This window comes from Culicoides brevitarsis, chromosome 1 (genome assembly GCF_036172545.1).
Source record: "Culicoides brevitarsis isolate CSIRO-B50_1 chromosome 1, AGI_CSIRO_Cbre_v1, whole genome shotgun sequence".
In the NCBI taxonomy this organism is placed as follows: Eukaryota; Metazoa; Arthropoda; class Insecta; order Diptera; family Ceratopogonidae; genus Culicoides; species Culicoides brevitarsis.
Window position 1 is genome coordinate 2877476 of NC_087085.1, and position 25989 is coordinate 2903464.

At 25.5% G+C, this 25989-nt stretch overlaps 6 protein-coding genes across 9 annotated transcripts in view; 3 read left to right on the forward strand and 3 right to left on the reverse strand.

Moving 5' to 3' along the window:
* Nucleotides 1–417: 417 nt before the first annotated feature.
* Nucleotides 418–2165, forward strand: LOC134829713 (vanin-like protein 1). Its single transcript, XM_063842938.1, has 2 exons — nt 418–628; nt 685–2165. The coding sequence occupies exons 1-2, from the start codon at nt 578–580 to the stop codon at nt 2101–2103; spliced, it is 1470 nt and encodes a 489-aa protein (XP_063699008.1). The 5' UTR covers nt 418–577; the 3' UTR covers nt 2104–2165.
* Nucleotides 2166–3005: 840 nt separating this feature from the next.
* Nucleotides 3006–3893, reverse strand: LOC134838554 (uncharacterized). Of its 2 annotated transcripts, none has more exons than XM_063854101.1 (3): nt 3743–3893; nt 3559–3618; nt 3006–3304 (listed from the first exon to the last, which is right to left on the reverse strand). In XM_063854101.1, exons 1-3 carry the CDS (start codon nt 3806–3808, stop codon nt 3200–3202), a joined length of 231 nt encoding a protein of 76 aa, XP_063710171.1. In that variant the 5' UTR covers nt 3809–3893; the 3' UTR covers nt 3006–3199. The 2 variants fall into 2 exon arrangements, with proteins under 2 accessions (XP_063710171.1, XP_063710169.1); XM_063854099.1 differs by having other exon boundaries at nt 3011–3304; nt 3532–3618.
* Nucleotides 3894–4528: 635 nt separating this feature from the next.
* LOC134836892 (ubiquitin carboxyl-terminal hydrolase calypso) lies at nt 4529–7115 on the forward strand. Of its 2 annotated transcripts, XR_010162328.1 has the most exons (4): nt 4529–4642; nt 4748–5022; nt 5667–6722; nt 7092–7115. XR_010162328.1 is itself a non-coding variant. In XM_063852163.1 (3 exons), exons 2-3 carry the CDS (start codon nt 4760–4762, stop codon nt 6649–6651), a joined length of 1248 nt encoding a protein of 415 aa, XP_063708233.1. In that variant the 5' UTR covers nt 4529–4642; nt 4748–4759; the 3' UTR covers nt 6652–6792. The 2 variants fall into 2 exon arrangements, 1 of the variants encoding a protein (XP_063708233.1); XM_063852163.1 differs by lacking the exon at nt 7092–7115 and having other exon boundaries at nt 5667–6792.
* A 675-nt stretch (nt 7116–7790) lies between these two features.
* LOC134827803 (clustered mitochondria protein homolog) lies at nt 7791–19965 on the reverse strand. Its single transcript, XM_063840639.1, has 7 exons — nt 19718–19965; nt 14164–15341; nt 10942–13011; nt 9943–10068; nt 9668–9883; nt 9401–9606; nt 7791–8712 (listed from the first exon to the last, which is right to left on the reverse strand). Exons 1-7 carry the CDS (start codon nt 19863–19865, stop codon nt 8571–8573), a joined length of 4086 nt encoding a protein of 1361 aa, XP_063696709.1. The 5' UTR covers nt 19866–19965; the 3' UTR covers nt 7791–8570.
* Nucleotides 19966–20299: 334 nt separating this feature from the next.
* On the forward strand, nt 20300–21061 carry LOC134827242 (PRKR-interacting protein 1 homolog). Its single transcript, XM_063839826.1, has 2 exons — nt 20300–20453; nt 20526–21061. Exons 1-2 carry the CDS (start codon nt 20325–20327, stop codon nt 21036–21038), a joined length of 642 nt encoding a protein of 213 aa, XP_063695896.1. The 5' UTR covers nt 20300–20324; the 3' UTR covers nt 21039–21061.
* Nucleotides 21062–24045: 2984 nt separating this feature from the next.
* Nucleotides 24046–25989, reverse strand: part of LOC134831470 (lissencephaly-1 homolog) — a 38442-nt gene continuing 36498 nt past the window's right edge. For both annotated transcript variants that reach the window (XM_063845206.1, XM_063845214.1), the window contains exons 5-9: nt 25477–25654; nt 25278–25413; nt 25064–25216; nt 24314–24509; nt 24046–24257 (exon numbers count right to left, since the gene is read on the reverse strand). In XM_063845206.1, coding sequence (XP_063701276.1) covers nt 24184–24257; nt 24314–24509; nt 25064–25216; nt 25278–25413; nt 25477–25654 — 737 coding nt within the window. In that variant the 3' untranslated portion in view covers nt 24046–24183. The remainder of the gene's footprint in view (nt 24258–24313; nt 24510–25063; nt 25217–25277; nt 25414–25476; nt 25655–25989) is intronic.

Consider the following 25989-nt stretch of genomic DNA (forward strand, 5'->3'; position numbering starts at 1 on the left):
CTAAAATTTAAAAAAAAAATCTAATATTAAATTAAATTTTAAAAAATTATATTATAAAAAATTAAATTAAATTAAATTTAAAAAATCAAATTAAAAGAATAATTTTTGTTTTATTTTATTATTTAAAAAAATTAATTTAATTTAATTCAATTTTTTTTTTAAATTTAATTTAACTTTTTATTTATTTTTTTATAATTTTATTTTATTAAAAAAAAATAATTTTTAATTTTGAAAAAATCTAACTTAATTTTTTTTTAATTTTTAAAAAAATTAATTAGAAATCAAAAAAAAACGAAAAATTCTCCAAACTGCACTTCTCACACATACTTGCACCGCATTCCGGTTTCTTCACTATTTATCAGCAGCACAGTTAAAAATACTTACGTTGACTCACTTTTTTTTTGTTATTTTAATTCGTAGGTAAATACGTTCGGAAGTCTATGGGGCAGGCAGCATGGATAAAGATGACACAGACAAAAAGTAAACGATAAGCGGCAAAAACACGAATTGCGTCGTCGAGTCTCGATTTGTTTAGTTCATTGTCGAACTTTGTAACGATCGAACGACTTTTTCGACAATGATTAGCAAAATTCTTCTTTTAACATTTTTGGCTTCTGGAGCTTTTGCTGTAAGAATTTCTTAAAAATTATTAAAAAAATATTTTTTTTTTTTTTTTATTTTTAGCACTCAACTCCTGATTCTTCAACGTATGTCGCCGGCGCTGTCGAGTACGAGAAAATTCGTCATTGGACCGAACCGCATCGCGAAGCGGAAGAAAATCTCGCCGAATACACAAAAATCATCCTTGCACCTGAAACGAAAGATGTCGACATCCTAGTTTTTCCCGAATCGTCTTTAAATAATCTCGAAAGTGCGGTTTTTGTGCCAGATCCGCAGTTGAAAGTGAATCCGTGCGAGTCAAAGGATTATTTTGACGTGATAATTAAGAATGTCTCGTGCGCCGCTCGAAAATCCAAAAAATATGTCCTCATAAATTTAACGGAAAAGGCAAATTGTGACCCGAAAAGCGACAAAAATTGTCCGGAAACGAAATTAAAGCGTTTCAACACGAATGTCGTCTTCGACAGAGAAGGAATTGTCGTCTCGATGTACCGAAAAGTGAATCTTTTTGGCGAAACGGGCATCAGTCGACCCGAAAAACCCGAAAGTATTCCCTTTGAAACGGATTTTGGCGTGACTTTCGGGCAATTTATCTGCTTTGACTTGATGTTTGAACTGCCGGCAGTGCAATTAGTGCGAGACGGAGTGAAAGATTTCCTTTATCCAACGATGTGGTTCTCGGAATTGCCCTTTTTGACAGCTGTTCAAGCGCAACAAGGATGGGCCTTTAAGAATTCTGTCAATTTTATCGCTTCAGGAGCCTCATTTCCGACAGTTGGCAGCACGGGGACAGGAATTTATCACGGAAAATCAGGAGCTTTGACGGCTGTGATGAATTTTTTGGGCTCAAATAAGGTTTACATCGCGGAAATCCCGAAGAAACAATCCACGAATCACGAATTTTTGCCGGAAATCAAGTACTTTGACCCAATGGACATGCTAAAGTTGAAACTAAAACGCGATCAACTCGATGTTTATAACACTTCCATCGTGAATTTCAGTCAAACGAATCAAAATCACGAGATTTGTAGCGAAAAATTCTGCTGTAAATTCGATTTAGACACGGAAATTCTCGAAACTTCGCCTGATTCGCCATTTTATATCTACAGAATTGCGGCTTATGACGGGATACGAACCTTTGATGGATTTGCTGATGGGGCTGTGAAGGTTTGTGGAGTCATCGCATGTACTGACGACTCGTTAAAATCATGCGGGACAAGACATCAAGTGCCTGTTCATGACAAATTGAAGTTTAATTCCATTAAAATTCGAACTTCTTATAAAAAAGATGACAATATTTTGTTTATGCCGAGTACTTTGGATGCAGCAATAATGCCTTTTGAGTCGAAAGATTATGGATATGAAGAAAAATCAGGAGAAAATGGGGAGATTCAGATTTTTATGGAATTGAAGGAAAGCAAAACGGATCTTTTGACGTTCGCGATTTACTCGAGGAATTTTGAAAAGGATCCAAAGGAATGAAATTTGTGATAATTTTGTGCCAGAGATGCTTTTGTTGAATAAATTTAAATTTTTTTACTGAATTTTATTTTTTTTTTATTTTTAAAGGCTCGAGCTCAAAATATTACTGAAAAAAAAATATTTAAACAAAATATTTTGAAAAATTTTTTGACTAAAAGTATCAAAATTTTTATTAATTCAAAATTAATATTTTTTCAAATAAAAATTTTCAAAAATATTTTTTTAATTTTTTTTTTTTAAAATAATAAAAATTAAATAAAATAAAATTTAAAAAATAATTTTGAAAATTTTTATTTGAAAAAATATTAACTTTGAATTAATTAAAAAATTTCGATACTTTTAGTCAAAAAACTTTTCAAAATATTTTTAAAAATATTTCGAATAAATAAAATTTAAAATTTTTGGTTCAAAGAAAAAAATAAAAAATATAATTTAATTAAAAAATAATAAAAAAAATAATATAATTTTTAAGCAATGAAAATATCGTTTGCAAATAACTTTTTAAATTATTTTAATTCTGTGAAATCATTAATTAAAAAAAATATTGATTTTTTTTCCTAATTAAATAATTATTTAATTAATTTGTTAATAAATTTAAAAATAATTTTTTAAATTCTAAAAATAAATATTTTTTTAAATTAATTTTTTAATAAAAAATTCAAGAAATAATTTTTAAATTTTAAAGTTTTTCTAAAAATTACTTAAAATTATTTATTATTATTAATTAAAAAAATTATTATTATTCAATTATAAATAATTTTAAAAAATTTATTCATTTTTTAATAAAATAATCATTTTTTTAAAATCATAATATAAAAATAAATTTCTTAAATTTTTTTTTTCATATTTTAACCTCAAGCCTTGAAATAATAATTTTTGAGCCTCTTCACGAACATTTTCTATTTAAAAAATTCATAATTTTTGAATTTTCAATCAAATTCTATATTGGATCTTTAATAAATTATTAATTTGTGAGGTATTTTCATTCAAAAAATTTAGATTCTTTTTAATTTTTTACACAAAATAAAACTTTTTTTGATAATTTAGGTTTCTAATTGCTTGGAACATCGACTGAGAATATTTTTTCAATAAAAATTTATTTATGCCAAAATCCGCTGTTAATCATCTCAATTTCAGCCTCGTCAATTGGCAGTCTCTTGTATCTCGGGGGCAACTGATAACTCTCGATAGCATGACCTTGCTGCAAAAATAAACAAAAATAATTTTTAACAGTGTGTTATGTAACGAGCGAGAGTTTTCGGGAGTTTCAGAAGCAATTAAATTCTCTAAAAAATAATAAATTTGCAATAAAATCAACTTTTATGGTCAATTTTTGATGATAAGGTGACAAAATGATAAGAAAAAGTCAAAGTGAACGATGTTAAGAGACAAAATGTGAGGAATTATTACATGACAGCACGAACTTACACGAACGGGTTGAGCGTTTGAGCTTACTTGTGAAGATCCGGATGAGGCAGATTGAGATCCATGACTTGCGGAGGCAGCTTGAGGTTGCTAAAATGAATAAAAATTAAATTTTCTTGCTTTGAATTTAAAGAAATCCGAAAATTTTTTTGTGCAAAAAATCATCAGGTGAGAGAAAAATTTTGGATTTCTTGAAAAAAATGAAAAATCTTACGCCAGCTCGGAATCTGATGCTCGGCACACGTTTAGCGGCGTTTCTCACAGCAGTCAAAAGCACCATTTTGATAAATTAATGATGAATTTCACTGGGAATTTCGATGAAAATTCGTCTGTTTTGATTTTTGTTCCGAATCTGAAGAAGTTGACCAGATGTTTTCTTTTTCAATATGGGGACAAGTGTTTCAAATTCAAAAATGGTTCGTATTTGGAGTAACTTTTAAATTTTATTTTTTCGTGAAACCGTTAAAATTTATGTATTTTATTTTAATAATTTTATTAAATTAATTTATTTATTATTTTTTTCATTAAATAATTTTTTCTTAAATTTTATTTTAATTTTATTTTTTAATTTTAATTAATTTAATTAGGTAAATTATTCTTTATTTTTTTTTTAATTTTTATTATTTAAAAAAATTCTTTAAATAATTTATTAAAATAATGAATGGCCGATTTTTTTTAAATAAAAATTTAATTATAAATAAAATTTAAAAAAATAAAATAAAAATTTAAAAAAAAAATAAATTTTGCTCATTTAAAAACTAAAATCCAACTCATTTTTTAATAAAAATTAAAAAATAAATTTTTAATAAATTAATTAAAATTATTTCAAATAAAATTATTTATTTCAAAATAACTTTTAATTTTTAATTATTTATTTCAAAAAATATGTAATTTAAAAAAATGAAAATTTCGTTTAAAATGAACGATACCATAAGTGACGTCATATATGAACAACGCCGTACTGAATTAGCATGAAAGGCAATTTTCATAAAAAAGGTAAACAAAAAAATTGCACAATTATTGAATCTAAATTTTATGGCTTTTTTCATTGAAATTCATCAAATTTTTGAATAAAAATTCGATTTTCTTGAAAAACTATTAATTTGGCATTCAGGTAAATAAAAAATTTTCTCAAAAATCTTCAAAAAATCTTAAAAATCAATATTTCACTTTTTTTTTTGGGATTTCCAATTAATCCAATTTTTTTTTCAATTTTTAGAGCCAAAAAAAGATGAAAAACATGCCAGTAGATATTAACACGCTAACGGAAGGTTGGCTTGAGCTCGAAAGCGATCCCGGATTATTCACACTTTTGTTGGAGGATTTCGGCGTAAAAGGCGTTCAAGTTGAGGAAATTTACGAGCTACATCGAAGTATCGAAGGACCCGTTTATGGCTTTATTTTCTTGTTTCGATGGAGTGAAGAGCGTCGAGCACGAAGGAAAATTGTTGAAACCACAGAAACTTTTGTGAAAGATGAGGAAGCTGTTAATGAGTAAGTTGAAATTTGAAATTTATTTGAAAATTTTCATGATTTTTCATATTTTACTATAAAAATAAAAAAAATAAAAATTCAGAAAAAGTTAAAAATTTAATCCTTGAGAAAAATTTTAAAAAATTCAATTTTTTTTATTTTTTTTTTTTTTTTTTGAAAATTCAGGTAAATAAAAAAAAAAAAAAATTTTATTTTTTTTTTTTACCCGTTTAATAAAAAATTCTAAGAAAAATTTTAAAAAATTTAATTATTTTTATTTATTTATTATTATTATTTTTTTTTTTTTTGAAAATTCAAAAAAAAAATTTTTATTTAAAAAAAATTTAAATATAAATAAAATAAAAAATTCTACAGAAAATAGTAAAAAATAGGGAATTTGTAAAAAAAAATAATTAAAAAAAATTTAAAAATTAAAAAAAAAAATTAAAAAAAAAATAAAAATTTTGAAAATATTCGAAAAAAAAATTTTAAAATTCTTAAATAATTTAATTTTTATTTAAAAAAATTAAATTTTAAAAATAAAAAAAAATATTTAAAAATTCATTTAAAATTAATAAAAAAATTTTTAAATAGAAAAAATTGAAAAATCATGAAAATTTTCACAAAATAAAAAATTAATTTAACGAAAATTATTTTTTTGTCAGCATTTTCTTTGCTCAACAAGTCGTTCCAAATTCGTGTGCAACTCATGCCTTGCTTTCAGTTCTGCTAAATTGCTCAGATATCGATTTAGGTTCAACTTTAAGTCGTTTAAAGCTTCACACAAAAGGCATGTCACCCGAAAACAAAGGCTTGGCAATCGGAAATACGCCCGAACTTGCTTGCGCTCACAATTCCCACGCTTCAAGCGGCGCAAAACGTCGTGTCGAACGCAATTCAGGCGGAATCAGCACAGGAAGATTCACCGGCGAAGCCTTTCATTTTGTCAGTTTCGTGCCAATTAACGGAAAACTCTTCGAACTCGATGGCTTGAAGCCTTATCCGCAAGATCACGGTCCGTGGGAAGAAGGCGAGCAATGGACTGACAAATTTCGTCGCGTTATGGTCGATCGTCTTGGCACGGGAGACATTCGTTTCAGTTTGATGGCTGTCGTGCCAGATCGTCGCATCGCCATTCAACACAAACTCAAAATGCTGAAAACGAACCAAGCGATCGTTCATGCGGCTTTGGAAAAAATCGTCAAGACTGAACAAGGCGATGCCGAACAAAAAGAAAATGACAACAAATCAGAATCTGTTCCATCATCCTCGCAATCGTCGCTTTTTGAATCGGGAGCTTTTAGTCCGAAAGATCTCTTGGCGCTGCTAAAAAATTTAGAATCCGAAATTTCGTCGACGGAACAAAGTTTGTTGGATGAAAATGAGCGACGGGAAATGTTCAAAGTCGATGATTGTCGAAGGACGCACAATTACGACGAATTTATTTGTACTTTTTTGCAAATGTTGGCGGAACGGAGGCATTTGTACACGATGGTGTCGCAACATTTGACGGCATCGCGGAAAATTAGCAGTGCGAATGTACAAAATGCGCGAATTGTCAAGCCGAATGTCGCGAAAAAGGCGTCGCCGAAGACGGCAACGGGCAAGAGGAGGCGTGGAAGGAAGGAAGGCAAGAAAAAGAGGAAATAAATTGATATTTTTTTGACACTTCTCGCTGTGCTGAGGAGGAAAAATGCATTTTTTTTACTTTTTTTGTTAAGGTCGCTTTAAATTAAATTGAAAAAAAAATTAATTCAATTTCTTTTAAAATTGAAAAAAAAAATTTCTTGAAAAAAATATTTAAAAATTAATTAAAGAACTATATTTTTAAAATTTTAACTTCGAAGATTAATTAATTTTTTTTTAAATAATTAATAAATTTAAATTATTTAATTAATTAAATTAATTTAAATAAATAATATTTTTAAAAAATTTTTTCGAAGTCAAAATTTAAAAATAAATATTTTAATTTTAATTATTTTTTAATTAAAAATAATTTTAACAAAATTATTAAGATTTTTTTTTTAATTTTAAAAGAAATTCAAATTATTTTTTTTTTTTTTAATTTAATTTAAAGCGCACAATTTTAGCTTGTAAACCTAAAATTTAAGTTGAAAATTAAATAAATAAAAAATCTTTCAATTTGATCATCAATTTTATTATTTTTCCTTAAGATTTTAAAAATTTGTTTAGTAATACAGATTTTCTCCCTAAAATCTTCAGTTCTTTTTGTATAATTTCTAATAACTCGCATGAAATTTTTTACAATTCCATATTTTAACATCAAATAGTGAATTAACAACGGAAATTATTGTCGGTTTGGGTCTCTTGTAGGATTTTTTTCCACTTTATTTTTTATTTAATTTTTTGGTTTATTTTTCTCACAACTAGATTTCACTTTTTTTTTAAAGACAGAAACAGACATTAAGAGATGATTTTTTTAAATTGTTTTTTTTTTATTTTGAGCTGCTCCAAATTTTTCTTTAATTTTTCAAAAATTTTTAATTTTTTTTTAAACTTTAAAAAACTTAAAAAAAATTTTTTATAATTTTCAAAAAAATTAAATTTATTTTTTTTTAATTTTTGAAAAAATTAAATTTTTTTTTTTAATTTTTAAAAATTCAAATTATATTTTTTTTCAAATTCATTTTTTTTAATTCTTAAAGTTTTATTTTTTTATAAAAAAAAAATTAATTTAAAAAAAATTAATTTAAAAAAAATTAATTTATTTTCATTTAAAAAAAATTAATTTGGAGCAACTTTAAGAAAGACAAAAAATCTGTAAGCCATCATTTTTAAATTTTTTCCGTAATTTTTTTTTTCGACCCGTTAAAAAATTTGTGATCATTTTAGAGAAAAAAAATCTTAACGACTAAAAAATGTTGAAACAATTCATTCATGTGTCCTATTTATCGTAACTTACAAATCTACGAAAAAAAAATTATATGGCAAAAAAAATCTACAAACTAATTTTTATTTGAGCGTAACTATTTTATTCTCCTCTCTACGATTTATTTTTCTTTCATTCTCTACCTATAATCACTACAGTTTATTTTTATTGTATATAGTTGTTGTTGTAATTTTTTTGATAATAATAATTTTTTTATAGTAAAAACATGTTATGCATATTTTGAAGAAACTCCTTGCTTGAGGGTTGATATTTTTTTTATTTTTTTCTGAATTAAGCTGCCTTTGGTGCCCAATATGGGACAATTTTTGAGTTTCTTTCGATTTTTTAATTGACCGATAATTTTCGCGATATTTTTTTCTAAAGCACCCTTTTATTGCATTTCTAATTTTTTTGATATTTTTTGTTCTAGCTCTGAATTTATTAATTTTTTCAAATGAAAAGCTCCTAAGTTGTTCAAAAATTATGTCAACCGATAATTGATAAAAAGTATTTTTTTTAATATTAACGCTAAATTAATATTTCAGTAATAATATATTTTTTTATTGCAAGATGCGTGACTTGTCATTCAATGGGATCGGAAGAACGATTTAAATTGCGATCCAAGTCGAAGTGAATGACTTGCGAGCAAGCGCTAAGCATCTCTTATATTTTTGGTGTTTCAACTAGAAGAGGTAGCCTGTTGATCAACAGCCTGTGTATTACTTGATGATGTGTTCGTGGCGGACTCGTCTTCGGCATTTCCTTCGCCTTCCTTTGCGCGACGTTCAATTTCGTTCTTTAAGTTGACAATATCCTTTGGACTGTGAAAAAAAATTATTTTTATTAAAAAAATTTAATTTCGTTAAAAAAATAAAATTAATTTAATTTTATAATTAATTAATTTTAATTAAATTAATTTTTTAAAATAATGAAATAATTAATAATTAATTAAATATTTAATTAAATAAAATTTTATGAATTTAAAAATTTTTTAGCAAAAAAATAAATATTTAAAATAATTAAATTAATCAATTTTAATTTAATTTAATTTATAAAAAATATAAAAATAAATCTCATTTAATTTAATTTAAATTTCTCAATTTAAATATTTTTTTGATAAAAAGAATTAAGCAAATTAATTAAAATTAATAAAAAAATAATTTAAAAAGAAATAATTAAATTTTAAATTCAAAAAAAAAAATAAATTAAATTAAATTAAAAAAATAAATATTTAAATAGTTTAATTAAATTTATTAATTCAATTTAAATAATTTTTAAAAATATAAAAATAAACGTCACTTAATGTTAAAATCAAAAACAAAATAAATTAAAATAAAAAAATTAAATTTTAGAAATTTAATAAAATATTTTTTTGACAAAAAATAAATTAAATTAAAATAAAAAAAATTAAATTTTAGAAATTTAATAAAATATTTTTTTAAAATATTTTTTTGACAAAAATTTAAATAAAAAAAAATTAATTAAATTTTCAAATAAAAAAAATCTCACCTGATTTGTACGAAAATAATTCCATTAATTTGGTTCAGCATATCGAGCACCGAACCCATCGATGGCGGCTGAATGTGAATTGGCGGAAGTGTCAATTTGTTGTTTGAGTAAATGTCATTCATCTTTTTCTGCATAACGACGGCTTGTTGTGTCAAGTGTCTCAAACACTCCGACGACTCGAGAGTTTTTTCGTGTTTCTCCCCAAACTACAAAAAAATTTAAAATTTAAAAATAATTTTTTTAAAGAAAATTTTTGAAAAAACTCACCAATTGCTTATAAATACCATAAGTTTCCTTCTCATTATTCAACGCGGAACGGAAATCGCCCATGCAACTTTGCGTTCTCGCAACTAAATGATAACTCAAGCCGACTTTCATGGATTTCTTGCCATAAAACTCGATATTTAACTCTAATGCATGCTCCAAGAAACGCAGAGCGAGTTCGTATTCACTGACAGCGTGTAGAATTAAAGCTATGTTGCTCTGAAATTTAAAAAAAAAATAATATTTCTTTGAAAAATTAAAAAAAAATAGAAACTTACATCCATCAAAGCGATTTCGGGATGATTCTCGCCACAAACGATAGTTGCCAAATACCGTGCACGATACAAAAGTTTTAAGGCAGTTGTAATTTGTCCATTGGCGAAGCAGTATAAAGCGAGATGGGCCTAAAATTTAATAAAAAAAATTAATAAAATTTAAAAAAGGTAAAATAAGAGCTTTAACATTTTATTTTTTTTTATCTCAAAAAATATTTTAATTTAAAAAATTTTAATTTTAATAAATTATTTATTTTTCTTTTAATTTGTTTAAATCCTTTGTTCAAAAAATTATTTTTAATTTAAAAATTCATAAATTTTTAGAAATTAATTTAATTTTTTCTTTTATTTTGGTATTAAAAAATTTTTGAAATATTTTAATTTAAAAAATGCGAATTTTTCAATTTTTTTTTTTTTTAAAATTTTTTAGATTTAACTTTTTCGAAAAATTTTTTGTAATTTTTTTTTTATTTTAAAATTTAAGAAATTTTCAAAAATTATTTTAATTTTATATTTTTAAATTATTTTTTTAAAAAAAAAAATTAATTTTTTTATATTAAAAAAAAAAAATTTTTTTTATTTTTTTTTCTTTTAATTTTTTTCTAATTTATTTTGAAATATTTTAAATTTTCAAAATCAGAAATTTTTTCAGGATTTTTAAAATTTTTGTATTTAAAAAAATTCAATATTTAAATTTTATTTTTTTAAATTTTTTGCAAGTTATTTTTTTTTAGTTTCAAATATTTTTTCAAAATTTCTATTATTTTTAGTAAATAAATTTTTAAGTGTTTGAATTGTTTTTGATTTATTATTTTGAATTTATTTTTAATTTTTTTTTAAATCTGTAAAAATTTTCATTTTATGATTTTTTTGAATTTTAAATTTTTTTTTTATTAAAATTAAAATTTTTTATGTTAAAAAATAATATTTCAAAAAAAAAAAAAAATTTTTTTGAGACAAAAAAAAAATATTTTTTTAAATAAAAATAAAAAAATTTCTTACATATTCCGTAATCGTATACTGATGATCGATACCATTCACTCGTTCACTCATCAAAACCGCCCGTTGCTGAATGGCAAGTGCTTCCTGCGCATCGCCCATGATATAACTGAGTCTCGCCAACATCCGCAAGCATTGCGAATTCTCCGGATGCATCGCTCCATAGACATTATTCAACAAATTCAGTGCTTCGCTAATTAACTCGTAGCCATCTTTGAAGAATCCCTGCTGAATTTTATTCTGTCCCGTGGTATAAAAGTTGAAAGCATCCGAGGCACGTGGATTAATGTGTTTCACGACGGGAAAAACGTTGATAATGTCGTCCTCATTGAAGGTGGGTTTATTCTTCGACTCGAAATTATATTCGCGCAACTGAATTTGCACCCCATTTTTGAGTGCAAACGACCGCAGTAAACTGACACGTTGGATTCTGTACTTTTCGACTGCCGAATCGATCGAATCGCAACAGAGTTCAAAGTTCCAATAAGATTTTGCTTCCTTTTTGATTTGTTGCCACAGCGATTTGTGCGTCATCGAGGTCCAATTTTGCTCGGATTTGTTGCTATCCTTGGGCGTTTCGGAATTTTTGCCATTTTTGCCGTTGGATTTCTTGTTGGAACGACGTTTGTTCGTTTTGAGGAGCTCTTCAATGCCTGGCGGGGGAGGCGCAAGAGGCCCCGATGTGATGAAACAGTTCAAAAAATGACTGATTGCCGTCGCCATCGTCATCATGTCGTTATTTTGCATGTAAATGGCAAAAATGTGTTTGGCAGCGCGAGAAATTAGCTCGCTAACGGCAATTGTGTGCAAGTAACGGAGCTCTTTGCGTTCCTCGAGGGCTTTGGCGACGACGCCCAAGTAACGAACGTTGATTCCGCGTGTGTGCATCGCATCGACGAGTGTCGCGCCTTCCATCGGAGCCGACGAATGATCCGAAAGTTCTTGTACGAGCATCGGAATTTGATGGGTAAGCAAGAAATCGGCAGCATCTTTGACGAGTTGCTTTTGGCGAGCGAGAGAATTGGGTTCCCCGTCGTTTTCGACGTGACGAATGCCGGGCGAAAAGACATCCGGATTGAATTTTATGTCAAATTCGGCTTCTTTTAATGATCCGGCGACATGACATGCCTTCTTGATGATATCTTTCGAGTCAGCAGCGTGTTGAGAATTGCTCGACATGGCATCGATAATTTTTTTTTCGATGTCACTCGAAGGTTTTTCGTCTTTTTCCTGCTTTTCGACGTCCAAATTGTTGTTACTTTCCTTTTCTTTGCCCTCCTCGATGGCTTCGAGCTTTTTCGCGTCGCCATCTTGACTTTTTTTCGTCTCGTTGTAACGTTGCAAGCCGAACGCTGCATGCCGCAAGAACATCATGTACCGATCTTCGATGAAAGCTTCGAGCAATTCTTGTCGCAAGCAACTCAATTTGTGTTTATGGACAATTGGGAAGCCTTTTGCTTTGCTAATTTCACTTCTTTCTTCGCCCTCGAGCTCTAAAAAGTTCACATCTGGCGGGAAAGTCCGCAATAAATCCAAAATGTAGTAACGCCCGTCATTTCCGATGATTCCTTTGCATTCCACGGACGAACAAAGTTCAATATTTTCTCCTTTGTCATTCAAAACCGAATGCGGTAAAATTCTCAAATGACCGCCAGCTTTATTCAACAACTCCAAATACTTCGGATGACTTAAAACCGTTTTTCCAAAGTCGATCGAGCCATAAACGACAGATTGTTCCTGTTCGCGTTCGAGAATTCCCGGAATAATGCTCTGAGCTGTGACACGATATCCGCGATAATCGATCACGACAGTCCCAAGGGTGTATAAACCTTCGATGTCGATTGCGCTGTAAACGCGAACGCCGTGCAAATCGTTGCGAGGAGCGACAAAAGCAGCTGCGTCGCCTCCGAGATCTTTGTAGTGATCGCGAACGTCGAAGCCGAGGGAGAAAAAGATGTTGTTCCAGATGAACATTTGCATTTTGGCATCTTCGCCGGGATTGATGGCCATTACGTTGCCATCGACGACAGCCATTGCGCCGCGAGTTGCGGCAGTGACGAAATCGCTGTGAACCTGAAATGGAAAAAAAAAATGTTTAGTTAAAAAAATTCTTAAATTATCATTAAAATTAATTAAAATTATAAAAAAAATTTAAAAAAAATATTTTGTAATTTTTTTTCATATTTTTAAATTTTATTAAATTTAATAAATTTAATTAATAATTTAATTTAGTTAATTTTTTGAAATGTAAATTATTTTAATCTAAAATATTAAATTTTTTTTAGGAAATTAAAAAATAAAAAATTTCAAGCAAGAAATTTATTATTAAAAAAAATAATTATTTTCACTTGCATAAAAATTTCCGAAAATGTTTAACAATAAAAAAAAAAATTTAAAAATTGAAAATTCCTTGTTCATAAGAAATTAAAAATTAAATAATGAAAATTAACTAAACAAAATTAATTTTTAATTTAAATGTGAAAAAATGTTTAAATTTTAAAGAAGTTTAAAAAAATAAATAATAAAAAAATAAAATGAATTTTAGAAGACTAAAAAAAAATAAAAATGAAAAAAAAAATAATTTTTGAAACATTTTTGAAAAACTCTAAATTTTAAAGAAAATAAAAAAAAATCAAAAGTATTATCAAAAAAACTTTAAAATTCAAAAAAAAAAATTATCAAAAAATTAAATTTTTCGAGACAAAATAAATTTGTACTTTTTTAAAAAATTATAAAAAATTAAAATGTTTTTAAAAAAATAATTAATAATAAATTTATTTAGTAATTTTAATTTTAAATATTCAAAAAAAAAAATTTTTTTTTTTTTTTTTGAATAAAAATTCTAAAATTTTTTTCTGAAGGTAAAAAATGTTAGTCTAAAAAGTTAGTTCGATTTCTCTTAAAAATAAAAAAAATATCGTCAAAGAAAATTAAATTTTATGACACAAAATAAATTATTATTTTTCCTTTTTCAAAAAAAAAAAAAAAATTAAAAAAAATCTTAAAAATAATTGATCAAAAAATTAAAAAATAAATTTAAAAATAATTCTTAAATCTTTTCTAAAAATTCAAAAATTTTCTAATTAATTTTTTTCTATTTTTTTGATTTATTTTTACATATTTATTATTATTTTTTTTTAATGGATAAAAAATGTTAAAAACGAATTTTTAAAAATTTCTTTAAATTAAATTTTTTAAGGATAAAAAAAAGAAAAATAAACTTACCTTAAAAATTGCACGTTCCCTCAAAAGACGTTCAGGCAAAGTTTTCCTCGGAAGCTCTCTCGTTGTTTGCAACTCCTCATTCCAATCCCTTGTTTGTCCCGGAATATGTTCCTCATATCCTAATTTCGACGAAAACGTATCTTCCGCCCGAATCGCATCCAAAGTATGTTCGAGTTGCGGCGCAGTCCACGTATAAATTTGATACGGAGTCGCAACCCGCTCAAAGGGGTGACGTTGCGTGCGTTTTTTCTGCATTTGCGAGAAGACACGACGGAAAGTTGGCGAGACTTGCGACAAAAGGTCGATCAGTGAATGGCACAAATGACTCGGACTATCGGGTTTCGGGTTGAAAACCTCATCCGACGACTGATTGATGTAAAAACCACGTGGGCACGCCGAAATGTGATAACGCTTATCTTCCGCCGTCACGACATACAAATACATCAAGTCGCCATGGAGTTTTCGGGGTCCTGGGGGAGGATTCCACGCAGATGTCGTCAACACTTTTAACGCTTGCGGTCCTTTTTGGTTCTTCAAATTTGGCTGAAGCGGTTGCAAAGGACGTTCCTTCGCTCCCGGCATGATAAATTCGGGCGGCGTGCAATCCACGCTATCCGGGCGACTTTTTTTCTTCTCCAAAATGTCGCCTTGCGTGATTGTGTGCAAGAAACTTAAGCTACTGCAATCGACTCCGTTGAAAGCGTCGGCGGGATCCAAAGATTTTAGCAAATCGCGAACGTGACGCACGTGAATTCGAGCTTCGCGCATCGTGTAAGGCTCTTCGACGACTTTAATGACGGAACCTTCCTTCAATCCTTCGATATTTTTCAGTTCGGCGAAATTGTCGAGCGTTACTCCGTTTAGCTGCAACGAGAAACACGTGCGATGACACGTATCTTCGCGATCCATGAGCAGTTGATGGATTTCTTGCACGAGCTCCATGCTGGAAACCTGAATTGTGAGCGGTTCGACGCCAGGACTCAAAATTTGCACGTTGAAACCGACATCTTGGAGGATTTCCAAGACTTCGTCTGTTTCGGTTTTTTCGACGTTTTCCGTGGCATTTTCCGCTGTCTCCGAATCCGAACTGCCTTCCTTTGTGGCGTGACCATTTTGAACGTGTCCGTTTGTTAGTTGCTCAGACTTTGGTTTGGGTTTCTTGTTGTTGCCGTTGTTCACTGAAAAAAGAGAGAAAAAAAATTGTTAATCTATTTTTTTTTTAATTTTTTTTTATTTTTTTATTTTTTTTATTTATTTTTTTAATTTTTTATTTAAATTTTTTTTATTTAAAAAATATTTAATTAATTTATTTTTTTTTTTTTGTATTATTTTATTTAATTTATTATTTTTAAAAATTTATTTTATTTTAAATTTGTTTTAAAATTTTTAAAATTAATTTATTTTTATTTTCAATTTAATTTTTTTAATTTTCAAAATTTTATTATTATAATTTTTTTTTTAAAATAATTTTTTTATTTATTAATTTTTTAATTTCTTTTAATTATTTTAAAAATTTTTATTTAATTAAATATGTTTATTATACTTATTATTTTTTTTTTTATTTTAATTAAAATTTTAAATTTTTTTTAAATATTTTAAATATTTTTTAATTAATTTTTTTATTCAGAATTATTTTTAAAAATTATTTTTTTTTATTTATAATTTTTTTTTATTATTATTCTGTTTTTAGAGACACGAGACTTTGGCGCCCATCGGATGTCATCACATGTGAATTCTTGGCAAAAATTTAGTTCATAGGATGCCCATTTTTGATATTCATGAACAACGTGTGAGTTATTTTAGAAGAAAAAAATTATTTACACAACAAAGATATATCATCATCCGACATCACACATACACTCGAGAACTTTGGAATCAGAACAAAAGCAAATATTTGAACTTTTGAGCAACTTAAAATGCGATTAGAATAAGAAGAGAATGAAAAAACGGAAATTATCACCTCTTTGTGAGATAAATAAATTCTTTTACGGTAAAAAGTGTTGCAATGACTTCTGTTGAAGTTATTTTAAAAGCATTGAAAATTTATTAATGCTTTTTATTCTAAATTAAATTTAATTATTTAAAAAATAAATATAATTTTTAATGAAAAAAAAAATCAAAATAAAATATATTAATTAAAAAATAAAAATTGATAAATAAAAAAATTAAATTAATTAAAATAATAAATTTTAAAATAATTTTTTTTTTTTTTTTGAAGAAAAATTAATTTTTTATTTTAAAAAATTTTTTATTTTTTAATATTTAATTTAATTAATGTTTTTAAATTAATTAATTTATTTTTAAAAATTTTAAATTTAATTAAATAAATTTTTTATATAAATAAATATTGAAATAATTTTAATTAATTTTTTATATATTTTTTAGTTAAAAAAAATATTAAAAGAAATTAGAAAAAATATTTTATTTTATTTAATTTTTTTTCTATTCAATTTTTTTATTATTTCAAACAAGGGGCAAAAAACTTTAAAAAATGAAAAAAAAAATCCTATCGACTTAATTTCCAATATTGACTAAATAAACGCCAACATTTTCATAATTTCCCCGTTAGATTGATTGACGTTGTGTCAAAATCCCATAAATTTTATGTCGCTCACGTGCGAGAAAAAAAAGTAAAAATTTTGCGTCAATAAATCGATAGAAAAATTTCGTATCGTCGTCGTCGGTACGAGCAAGTTCAAGTTTGTGTGCAAGTCTCTCCTATGGGAAGCTAAAATTAGAATTACATTACAACACATTCGCCGCTTTCGAGACCATTGACAACAAATAATTTGTTGAAAAGTTTTCAAATTGAAGGAAGCGTCGCGTTGGTCTCTTTTTCTAAATTTCTCGCTTGAAAGTGAATGAATTGAAAAATGTTTCTATGTAAAATTATGTTGATTTAAGAGATAAATGAACGTCTATTAAGACGTAATGCGATGTAAAGATTTGATTTAATGAGATGGGACGCGGTTTCGAGGTAAGAATTGCAGTTGTTCGAGTTGTGGGTATTAATAGAAAGAATTTTGAGGTATTTGGCGATAATTCGATCGATTAACACGAAATTCTTGAGGAAATTTCTTCCGTAGAAAAATTTTTTAAATAATTTTCTTGTCAATTAACGAGAATTTTAAATTTTCATCGAGAAATTATTTTTTAAAAAATTAAAAAAAAAATTTAAATTTATTTGCAGTTTTAATTAATTTCTCATGCATTTTTTGATAAAAATTCCTTAAAAATTTTTTTTTAATTTTGTATTTTTTTAATTTTAAAATTATTTTTTTTTAAATAATTTTTTTTATCAAAAATATTTTAATTTTTATTAATTTAAAATAGTTAATTAATTTTTTAAATTTATATTTAAATTTTTAAATTTTTTTCAGTCATTAAAAATTTATTTAAAACAAAAAAAATATCACACCTGAGGTCAAAGACCACGCAAAAAATAACACTAAATGTCATCAGTCATGCGAGCAATTAAATAAATATAAATAAACAATTATTTTTCAATTAAAATTCTAATAATAAAAACAAAAGTGCACTTCACTCATCATCATCACTCATTCGCAGATACGAAAAGTGAGCAAATTCTCACACAACGGCACAATAGAAATTCAATCAATTCAATCCGGTTGTTTTGTCTTAGCATTTTGCATTGCAGGGGACAATCAATATCTTTTCGCTAAATAAAGTTCAAGAACGGTTATTGCACTTTTTTACATTTTAATTTGCTTAGAGGGTGAAGAGAGTAATTTGCAGGTGTTTCTAATTGGATTTTTTTTTCATTGTATTTTTTTTTTAGTTTTAGACAGGTTCAAGTGTTTATTTTTTTATTTAAAAAATAATTTTCTTCTTTAAAAGAATTTTTTAAAATAAAAAAGAAAATAAATTTATATAAATTTTAATTTTAAAAAATTATATTAATAATTTTAATTTATTTTTAATAAATAATTTTGTTAATTTTTTTTTTTTTTTTTGAAGTTTTAAAGTTAAAAAATTCTTTTTGAAGAGCTTAAAAATTTTTCTTCAGTTTTATGTCTAAATAATTTAAAAAATATTTTTTTGTGAAATAAAATTTATAATTAAAATTCTAAAAAAAAATTAAATTTAATTTAAAGTTTTTAATAATTTAAATTATTTTTTAATTCAACATTTTATTCAAATTATTAAAAAAAAATTAATTATAAAAAAAATAAAATAAATTAAATTTTAAAAAAAACTTTAAATAATTTTAACTAATTTTGTCATTTTATGTAAAAATCAAAATTTTTAAAGCTGAATATTTTTTTTTATTTTTAAAGAACTTTAAAATTTTACTTCAGTTTTATGTCTTAATATTTTAAAAAAAAATATTTTTTTGTGATTTAAAATTTAATTAAAATTCTATAAAAAATTAAATTATTTAAAACTCTAAAAATTAAAACTTAGGTAATTAATTAATTTTTCAATTTAATTTTTTCAATTTAAAAAATAAATATTAAATAATTTTTTTAGGATTATTTTTTGTTCTAATTTCGTAAAAAAATTATTATTTTTTTTATTGTTAAAATAATTTTTTTTTTTTAAAATTAATTTTTTAAATTAAATTAATTTTTTTAAAATTTAAAAATAAAATTCAATTTCCTATTTTTTTTTGAAATATTTTTAAATTTGTGATTTTAAATTTTTTTAAATAAAATAAAAACTTGCATCAACCTATTTTTCCATTCTAAATTAAAATATTTACCGAAGCGACAAGCGAAACCGACGACATGCAAATTGCCGGCAAATTACTCGCTTCGCATTTGATTTGTCCCCGTTTTTCATTTTCAATACAACACAAAAAAAATCCGATCATTATCTCTCTTGAGAAACTTCTTTGTTGTTGTCAAAGAGTTGAATTTCCGCGTTTGCGTCACACGACACAAAAAAAAATTATTTTATTTTATTTGTGATACAAAATTTCGAGCTAATCACATGTTTTCATGCATTTTGATGGGATTTCATGCTAAGCAACAGCCCGATTATCACTTTTCGTTCGAATCAATAAAAAAAAATCGTAAAATTTACACATTTTTATCAGCACGCAGACAGAAAAATTTTACTTCCTTGAGATTTTTTCGATGTTTTTTTTTTGTTATCTTTTCTTCGTGTGTTTTGTTGCATCTTCTAATTATCGCACAATTTCACCATGATTGCAAGTAAACATTTTTTTTTGTTCACGAAATTACAGCGGCGAAGGTGTGCGAGTTATGTAAATTTTGGGGTAAAAAAATGGTAAATTTCGAGTTTTTGGAGTTTTTACAACTCGAGCATGATGTAAAAAGTCTTTGTCGCACAACGTGAACGAGAAACGAGTCTCCGCACGACACACGGAAAACGACGAGAAACACTTTTGTGGTACATTTTCGTTCCGTGCGTTACGTAACGAGACAAAAAACGCATGGCACCCAACTTGAATTATGCATTTTTGCCGGTAATGGAAAAGGTTGACCCAAAAATTCCGTAAAATATGACATCCGAGGACCTTTTTGGGCCCGTTCGAGAGGAGTTTTGTGTGAATTACATCGATTCTGACCTTTTTTCTTCGCACATTTGTTGTCACTATTTGTTTCGAGTTGTGTTGCGGCAGCATTTGCCGCTGTCGCTTGCGTTTTTACGTCATTTTTCACTTGGTTCTCCGTTGTTTTTGGCTTTGCACTCGTTTTGTCAGTTCCCAATGCCATTTAGACGCGGTTGCGGTACAAAAATGTAATTAATTTCACAGATAAATTAATGAAAAGTCAATTTGAAAAGTCGCACCGAACGATATCAGGACTATTCGAACACTTGTGGCACGGTAATCGCTTCCAACGTACTGCAAGAAGCACTCCCGAAGGCATGATCTGAGGCTCGTAACTGAATGGCATGCGAAATCCATAGTGACTGAGTGAGACGAATGAAAGTGAACTGTCAGGTAAGTATACCAGTACTGGTATACTTACCTGACAGCATATAACAGTTTCAATTTTAGCCGACTCACTCCGTCACTCGGATTTCCTATGCAATTCAGTCACGAGCCTCCTTGTTTTTGTGTCGCAGATGGCGCTGAAATCTTTAAGGGTTATCAATTTCAGCCGACTCACATTGTCCCGATCGGTGTTTACCAATTAAAAACCCTCAAAATAGTCAAAAATCCTCAAAAAATGGAAAAAATTGAGATAAAAAATGAAGTTAAGCCAAGCAACAAGGAACCCGCCGAGAAAAAGGAATTCGTACACAGAACATTAGTCGACCATCAACGAATAAAACTCGAAAAACTCATGAAGAATCCTGTAAGTCTCAGATTTAACTTCGAGAAATTTCCTTTTTTTAACTTGAATTCTCAATTTTTCTTCATTTTTTAGGAAAAACCCGTGATAATTCCCGAATCTCCGCGCGAAAGAGACTTCAACGCCTCAGTTCCGACGTTCGTTCGTAACGTAATGGGCAGTTCGGCGGGTGCCGGTTCAGGAGAATTTCACGTATATCGAAATCTGAGGAGGAAAGAATATGCGCGTCTCAAGGGAATCGAAGAGAAAAGTCGTCGCGAGGAAATGGATGAAAATTGGAAGGCGAAATTGGAGCAAAATGAACGAGAAGCGGAAGAGAGAACAGCGAAAAAGCGAGAAAAGAGGCTGAAAAAGAAGCAACATGGAGGAAATAAAAAGCCAAAAGTTGAGGAAAAGAAAGAATGGAAGCCGCTGAGTGATGATGAGTTGTTGAATGAGCCGTCGGATGAGGAAAAAGAGGAAAATTCAACGGATGAGAAGGAAAAAGATGAAAAAAGTGAGAGCACGAATGAAGAACATACAAAAAATGATGAAGAAACGACGAAAAAAGATGATGATAGTGAGAAAAGTAAAGAGGAAGATAAATAAAAATTATTTTAAGAAAAAAATAAATTTAATTTTCTAAAATTTTGTTTTTTTTTCTTTAAAAATTTCAAAAAAAAAAAATTTTATTCAAAAAATTTATTTCCTTTCATTAAAAAATTTATTTTTTAAAAAATTTTTTTTTACGAAATTTTCTTAAAAAAAAAAATATTAAAATTTTTTTGACGTCATGGAATTAAAAATTAAGATTTTTTTGAATTTTTTATTAAAAAGTATTGAAATTATAAATTAATTATTAATAAAAAAAATTAATTTTAATTAATAATTAAATTACTTTTGATTAAAAAATGCAAAAAAAAAAATTAAAATTTCATTTAAAAAAATTTATTTTCATCCATGATATAATTTAATTTTGTTTTTAAAATATTTTATTTTTTTTTTAACATTTTTTACTGAAATTTTTTCCAAAAATTTTAAATTTGTTAAAAAATAATTATAACATCATGGAAGAAAAAATTAAATTAAATTTTAAAAATAATCAAATATTATTAATTTTTTACTTAATTAATAATTGATTAACATTTAATTTAAAAAATTGCTTTTATTTTTTTATAGTTTCAAAATTAAGTAGTTTTAATATTTAACTAATTTTATTAAAGATTTTAATAATTTTAATATTTAATTAATTTTTAATTTAAATTAAAAGGAAGGCAAAAAAATTTTTCAAACAAGTATTTTAAAAATTATTAAATTAGTTATATTTTTTTTTTTAAATAATTATTTTTTAAAATAATTTTAATAATTTAATTTTAATTTAATGAAAAATATTTAATTCAAAAATAAATTTACTTACCAAATTTTCAAGCCCAAAAAAATTTAAAGAAAAATATATTTTTTTTAATTTTCCAATTTTTCTGTATTTATTTCATTTTATTTTAAATTTTCATTTCCATATCAATTTTCTTATTTTTTTTTTTATTTAAATTACTTTCATCATAATTTTAAATTTATGACCAGAAACTTCCATTTCCGAATACGAATATAGTGAATATTTTTTTTACTTTTTTTTTTGTTGAAGAAAGTGCAGCAATATTTTCAGTGAATAGTAATATTTATTTTTAGCTTCTATTTATTTTTATTTTTCTTTCATGTTTTTTTATGTTTAAAAGACTTTTTAGCTAAACAGCTATTTTTTATTAGTGCATGTGTTAATTTCTGAGCAAAAATTGAAATTTTTATTTTTGTTAATTTTTCGATCGATGTCTTTTTTTTGCACTGATTTGAGACAATTAAAGCAGTTTTTGTCATATTTATTTTGTAATAAACATCCAGAAAGCTCTAAGTGTTTAATTTAGCATTAATATTGGGCGCTCTACGAAAAAAAAATAATAAAAATTAATATTTCTACTGTTTATTTATACTTTAAAAGTTGAACTATAGTTGTGTATAAATAATGTAGAAATTACATTTTCTTCATTTTCACACGCGATTTTTTTTTTATCAAATTTTAGTTTTAAGCTTTTTTGCGTCCATTTTGTCTCTTAAATTCATATAAATAAAAGCACTTTTTTGTTAATTTATTTTTTTTTTCCTTTGCAGAAAATTGACCTTCACTCATTTTGTTTCACATTCTCGGTTCGTTCAAAATTTGTTAAAAATTTTGAAGGAAACTTCTTGGCAACACTTTCCGATATTTTTTTTTCGCGTATTTCTAAATATTTTTTTTTATAGAAGTAATTTCCATTATTCTCAGTATTTTTATTCCTATCTCTACGTTGCAGGATTTGTAGCTCAATGTGGGTTTCTGACGACAGTTTTTTCATACAAAATCTCATTCTTATGATATTTTTTAAATTTTATTTTTTAAATAAATATTTTTTTCTTTATTAATTTATTTTTTGATAGTTTTTCAGCGAATTTTATTTTTAATTTTTTTTTTTGTTTGAATAATATTTTTTTTAAATTTTATTTATTTATTTACATAAAAGCAGAGCTTTTCGAGTACTTTTCATACCTATACGATCAACTGGAATGCATTATCTTATGAGATATTCTAAAACTTATTTTAAAATGACTAGATTGCACACACTTAGCTTACTTAACAACTCTCAAAGGCTCAAAGCAAAACGAAAAAAAATCCACACAAAATTAAGATCTTATTTTTTTTTTATTTTTAATGTATGAGTCAATTTTAATTTAATTAGGTATTTATTTTAAATAAAAAAAAATAATTAATTTTTAATATTAAAAAAAATTTCACAAAAATTTATTTTATGAAAATATATTTTTTTTAATTTAAACAATTAAATTTAATTATTTTAATTTAAAATAAATTTTCATAAAAAATTGTTAAAAATTTTTTTCAAATTAATTAAAAATTTTTTAATATTTTGTGAAAATTATTTTTTAAATTAAATTAAATTAAATTAATTAAAAATTAAATAATTTTTTTTAAATTTTAAACCTGAATTAAATTTTTAAAAAAATCGACAAACACAAAAAAAATTACTGATCAATCGAACAGTGCGCTAATCTAAGCCATTTTAAAATGAGCGATTGCATTCTTTTTCTTTTTCTCATTAAAAACTTGCTTTTTTTCACTTTAATTAGCGCTGCATATTTATTTTATTTTTTTTTCCATATAATTTTTTTTTTGTAAGTAGGATTAAAGCACGATATTTTTTGCACAAATGATACAAAATAGACTGACTAAATTTCTTACAATTATTTTATTTTTCAGAAAAATTTGAAAAAAAAATGAAACTTGGGATTTTTAATACTCTCTAAGACATTAATTAACGTCTTTTGTCAGTTTCATTTTAAAGGGGATTTTTTGAGAAATTAAATAGAGACTGAGCAACTTAATTTACAATAAAAAATATTATTTTAAAAATATAATTATTTAATAATAGTAAATATTTTTTAGAACGAAGTATGGGGTGGCAAGTACATTTTTCGTAATTCTTTGAAAAAAATTTTTTTTGTGTACTTGTTTGACGAAAAATTAAAAATTTCTTTTTAAATTAATTTATAATAATAATAATATTTTATGTTTTAATTAAAAAGAATCGATAATTACACTATTTTCTCCTCATGAATATATATTTTCAGCTTTTTCTTTGCTACCTTATGATTAATTTTAGTTTTAAAGTGTTCATTTGTTTGTTTTTTTAATTTAATTTTAAATAATTTAACGACACTCCCATACTTTGACTGTTTGATCTACGCTTCCAGTTACCACGTAAGGATGTGATTTATGCATATCTAAAAGAAAAATAATTAATTTTTGGGAAATTTGATGAAAAATGATAAAAAATTACCGAGAGAAGTACAGAAATGTTGATGAGCATGAAGGGTTTTTGTACATCTTTTGTTCTTGATATCCCAAATTCGCACAGTTTTGTCGTCACTCGCTGTTAACATGTATTTACCGCCGGGATGGAACACAATTCCGCGCACCCAGTTATCGTGTCCTGCGAGTGTGAACAAGCACAAGCCTGAGCTGACGTCCCAAATCTACAAAAAAAAAAAAATTATTTTAATAAATTTATTTTTTTTTAAATTAAAATTTTTAAAATTAAAATAATTAATTAAAATTTAATTATTAATTATTTTGAATTAATTTAATAAAAAAAAATTAAATTTTTAAATAATTAATTGAAATTTCATTAAATTAATAAATTTAAAAATTAAAACAAATTCATTTAAAAAAAAAAATATTATTTAAAAAAAATTAAAATATTTTTAAAAAATTAATAAAAATTTAATTGGCAATAAAATCGCATTAAAAATTAATAAAAAATTACAAAAAATATTTTTTAAAAATAAAAATTTAAATTTTAATTAAAATTATTAATTTTTTAATTAAAATATTAAAAATTTATTTAATTTAAAATTTATTTAATTTTTTAAAAATTATTTTGTTAATTTAATTTGATTTGAAATAACATTTTAAAATCAAAAAAAATAATTATTATAAAAAAAATTTAAAATAATATTTTTTGAAATTTTATTAATTTTTTTTAAATATTTTAGTCAAAAATTCGTTCAAATTTTAATAAAAATCTTACTCGAATAGTTTTATCCCTTGAACCGGATGCCAAGAAAGGTCCTTGATGAGCTCCCTTTTTGTTATCGACGCCAGCTGCTTCATTAATTGCTGCTGCTGCGGATTCCGGAGCCCATGCCACGCATTCGACAGTGTGATCGTGATCACGCAATTCCTGAAAAAAAACATGAAAAATTTAAAATTTCCTAATTTTTTGACGGAAAAAAGTGCGTTACCTTGCAATCTTTTGAGTTAATATGCCATACACGTACTGCATGATCATTTGAACATGTCGCCATTAAATCGCCATCAACATTAACTCGTACCATGCGTACCCATTCACGATGACCAGTGAAGGTTTTTACGCAGTAGCTGTAATTTTAATCGATTAACTTTTTTTTCTGCGGCGTGTTTATTTGATAAAATTTTGCTTACCCTGTTGCAACTTCCCACATTTTGATGGTTTTATCACGTGAAGCTGAGAGGAGATAATCGCCGGCGGGCACAAAAGCCACAGATGACACGTTGTGATCATGTCCTTGCATTGTCTTGATACACTCGTATGACTGTTGGAAATCCCATAATTTTATTGAGAGGTCGGAACTGCAAGAAGCTGAAAAGAAAAAAAAATAAATTATTAAAAAATTATTTATTTTCAATTATTTTTATTTTATTAATTCAAATAATTTAATTAATTTTTTTAAATTTATTTTTAATTTAATTTAATTTAATTTAATTTAATTTAAAATATTTTAAAATAAAAAAAAAATTATAAAAAATCTTTAATATTTTAATTAAATAAAAATATTTAAAAATTATAAAAATAATTAAAATAATAAAAAAAAATTTTAATAATTTTTTGGTACTTTAATTTTAAATAAAAAATTATTCTATTTAATTCAAAGTATTTAATTATTTTTTTTTTTTAATATTTAAACTAAAATTCAG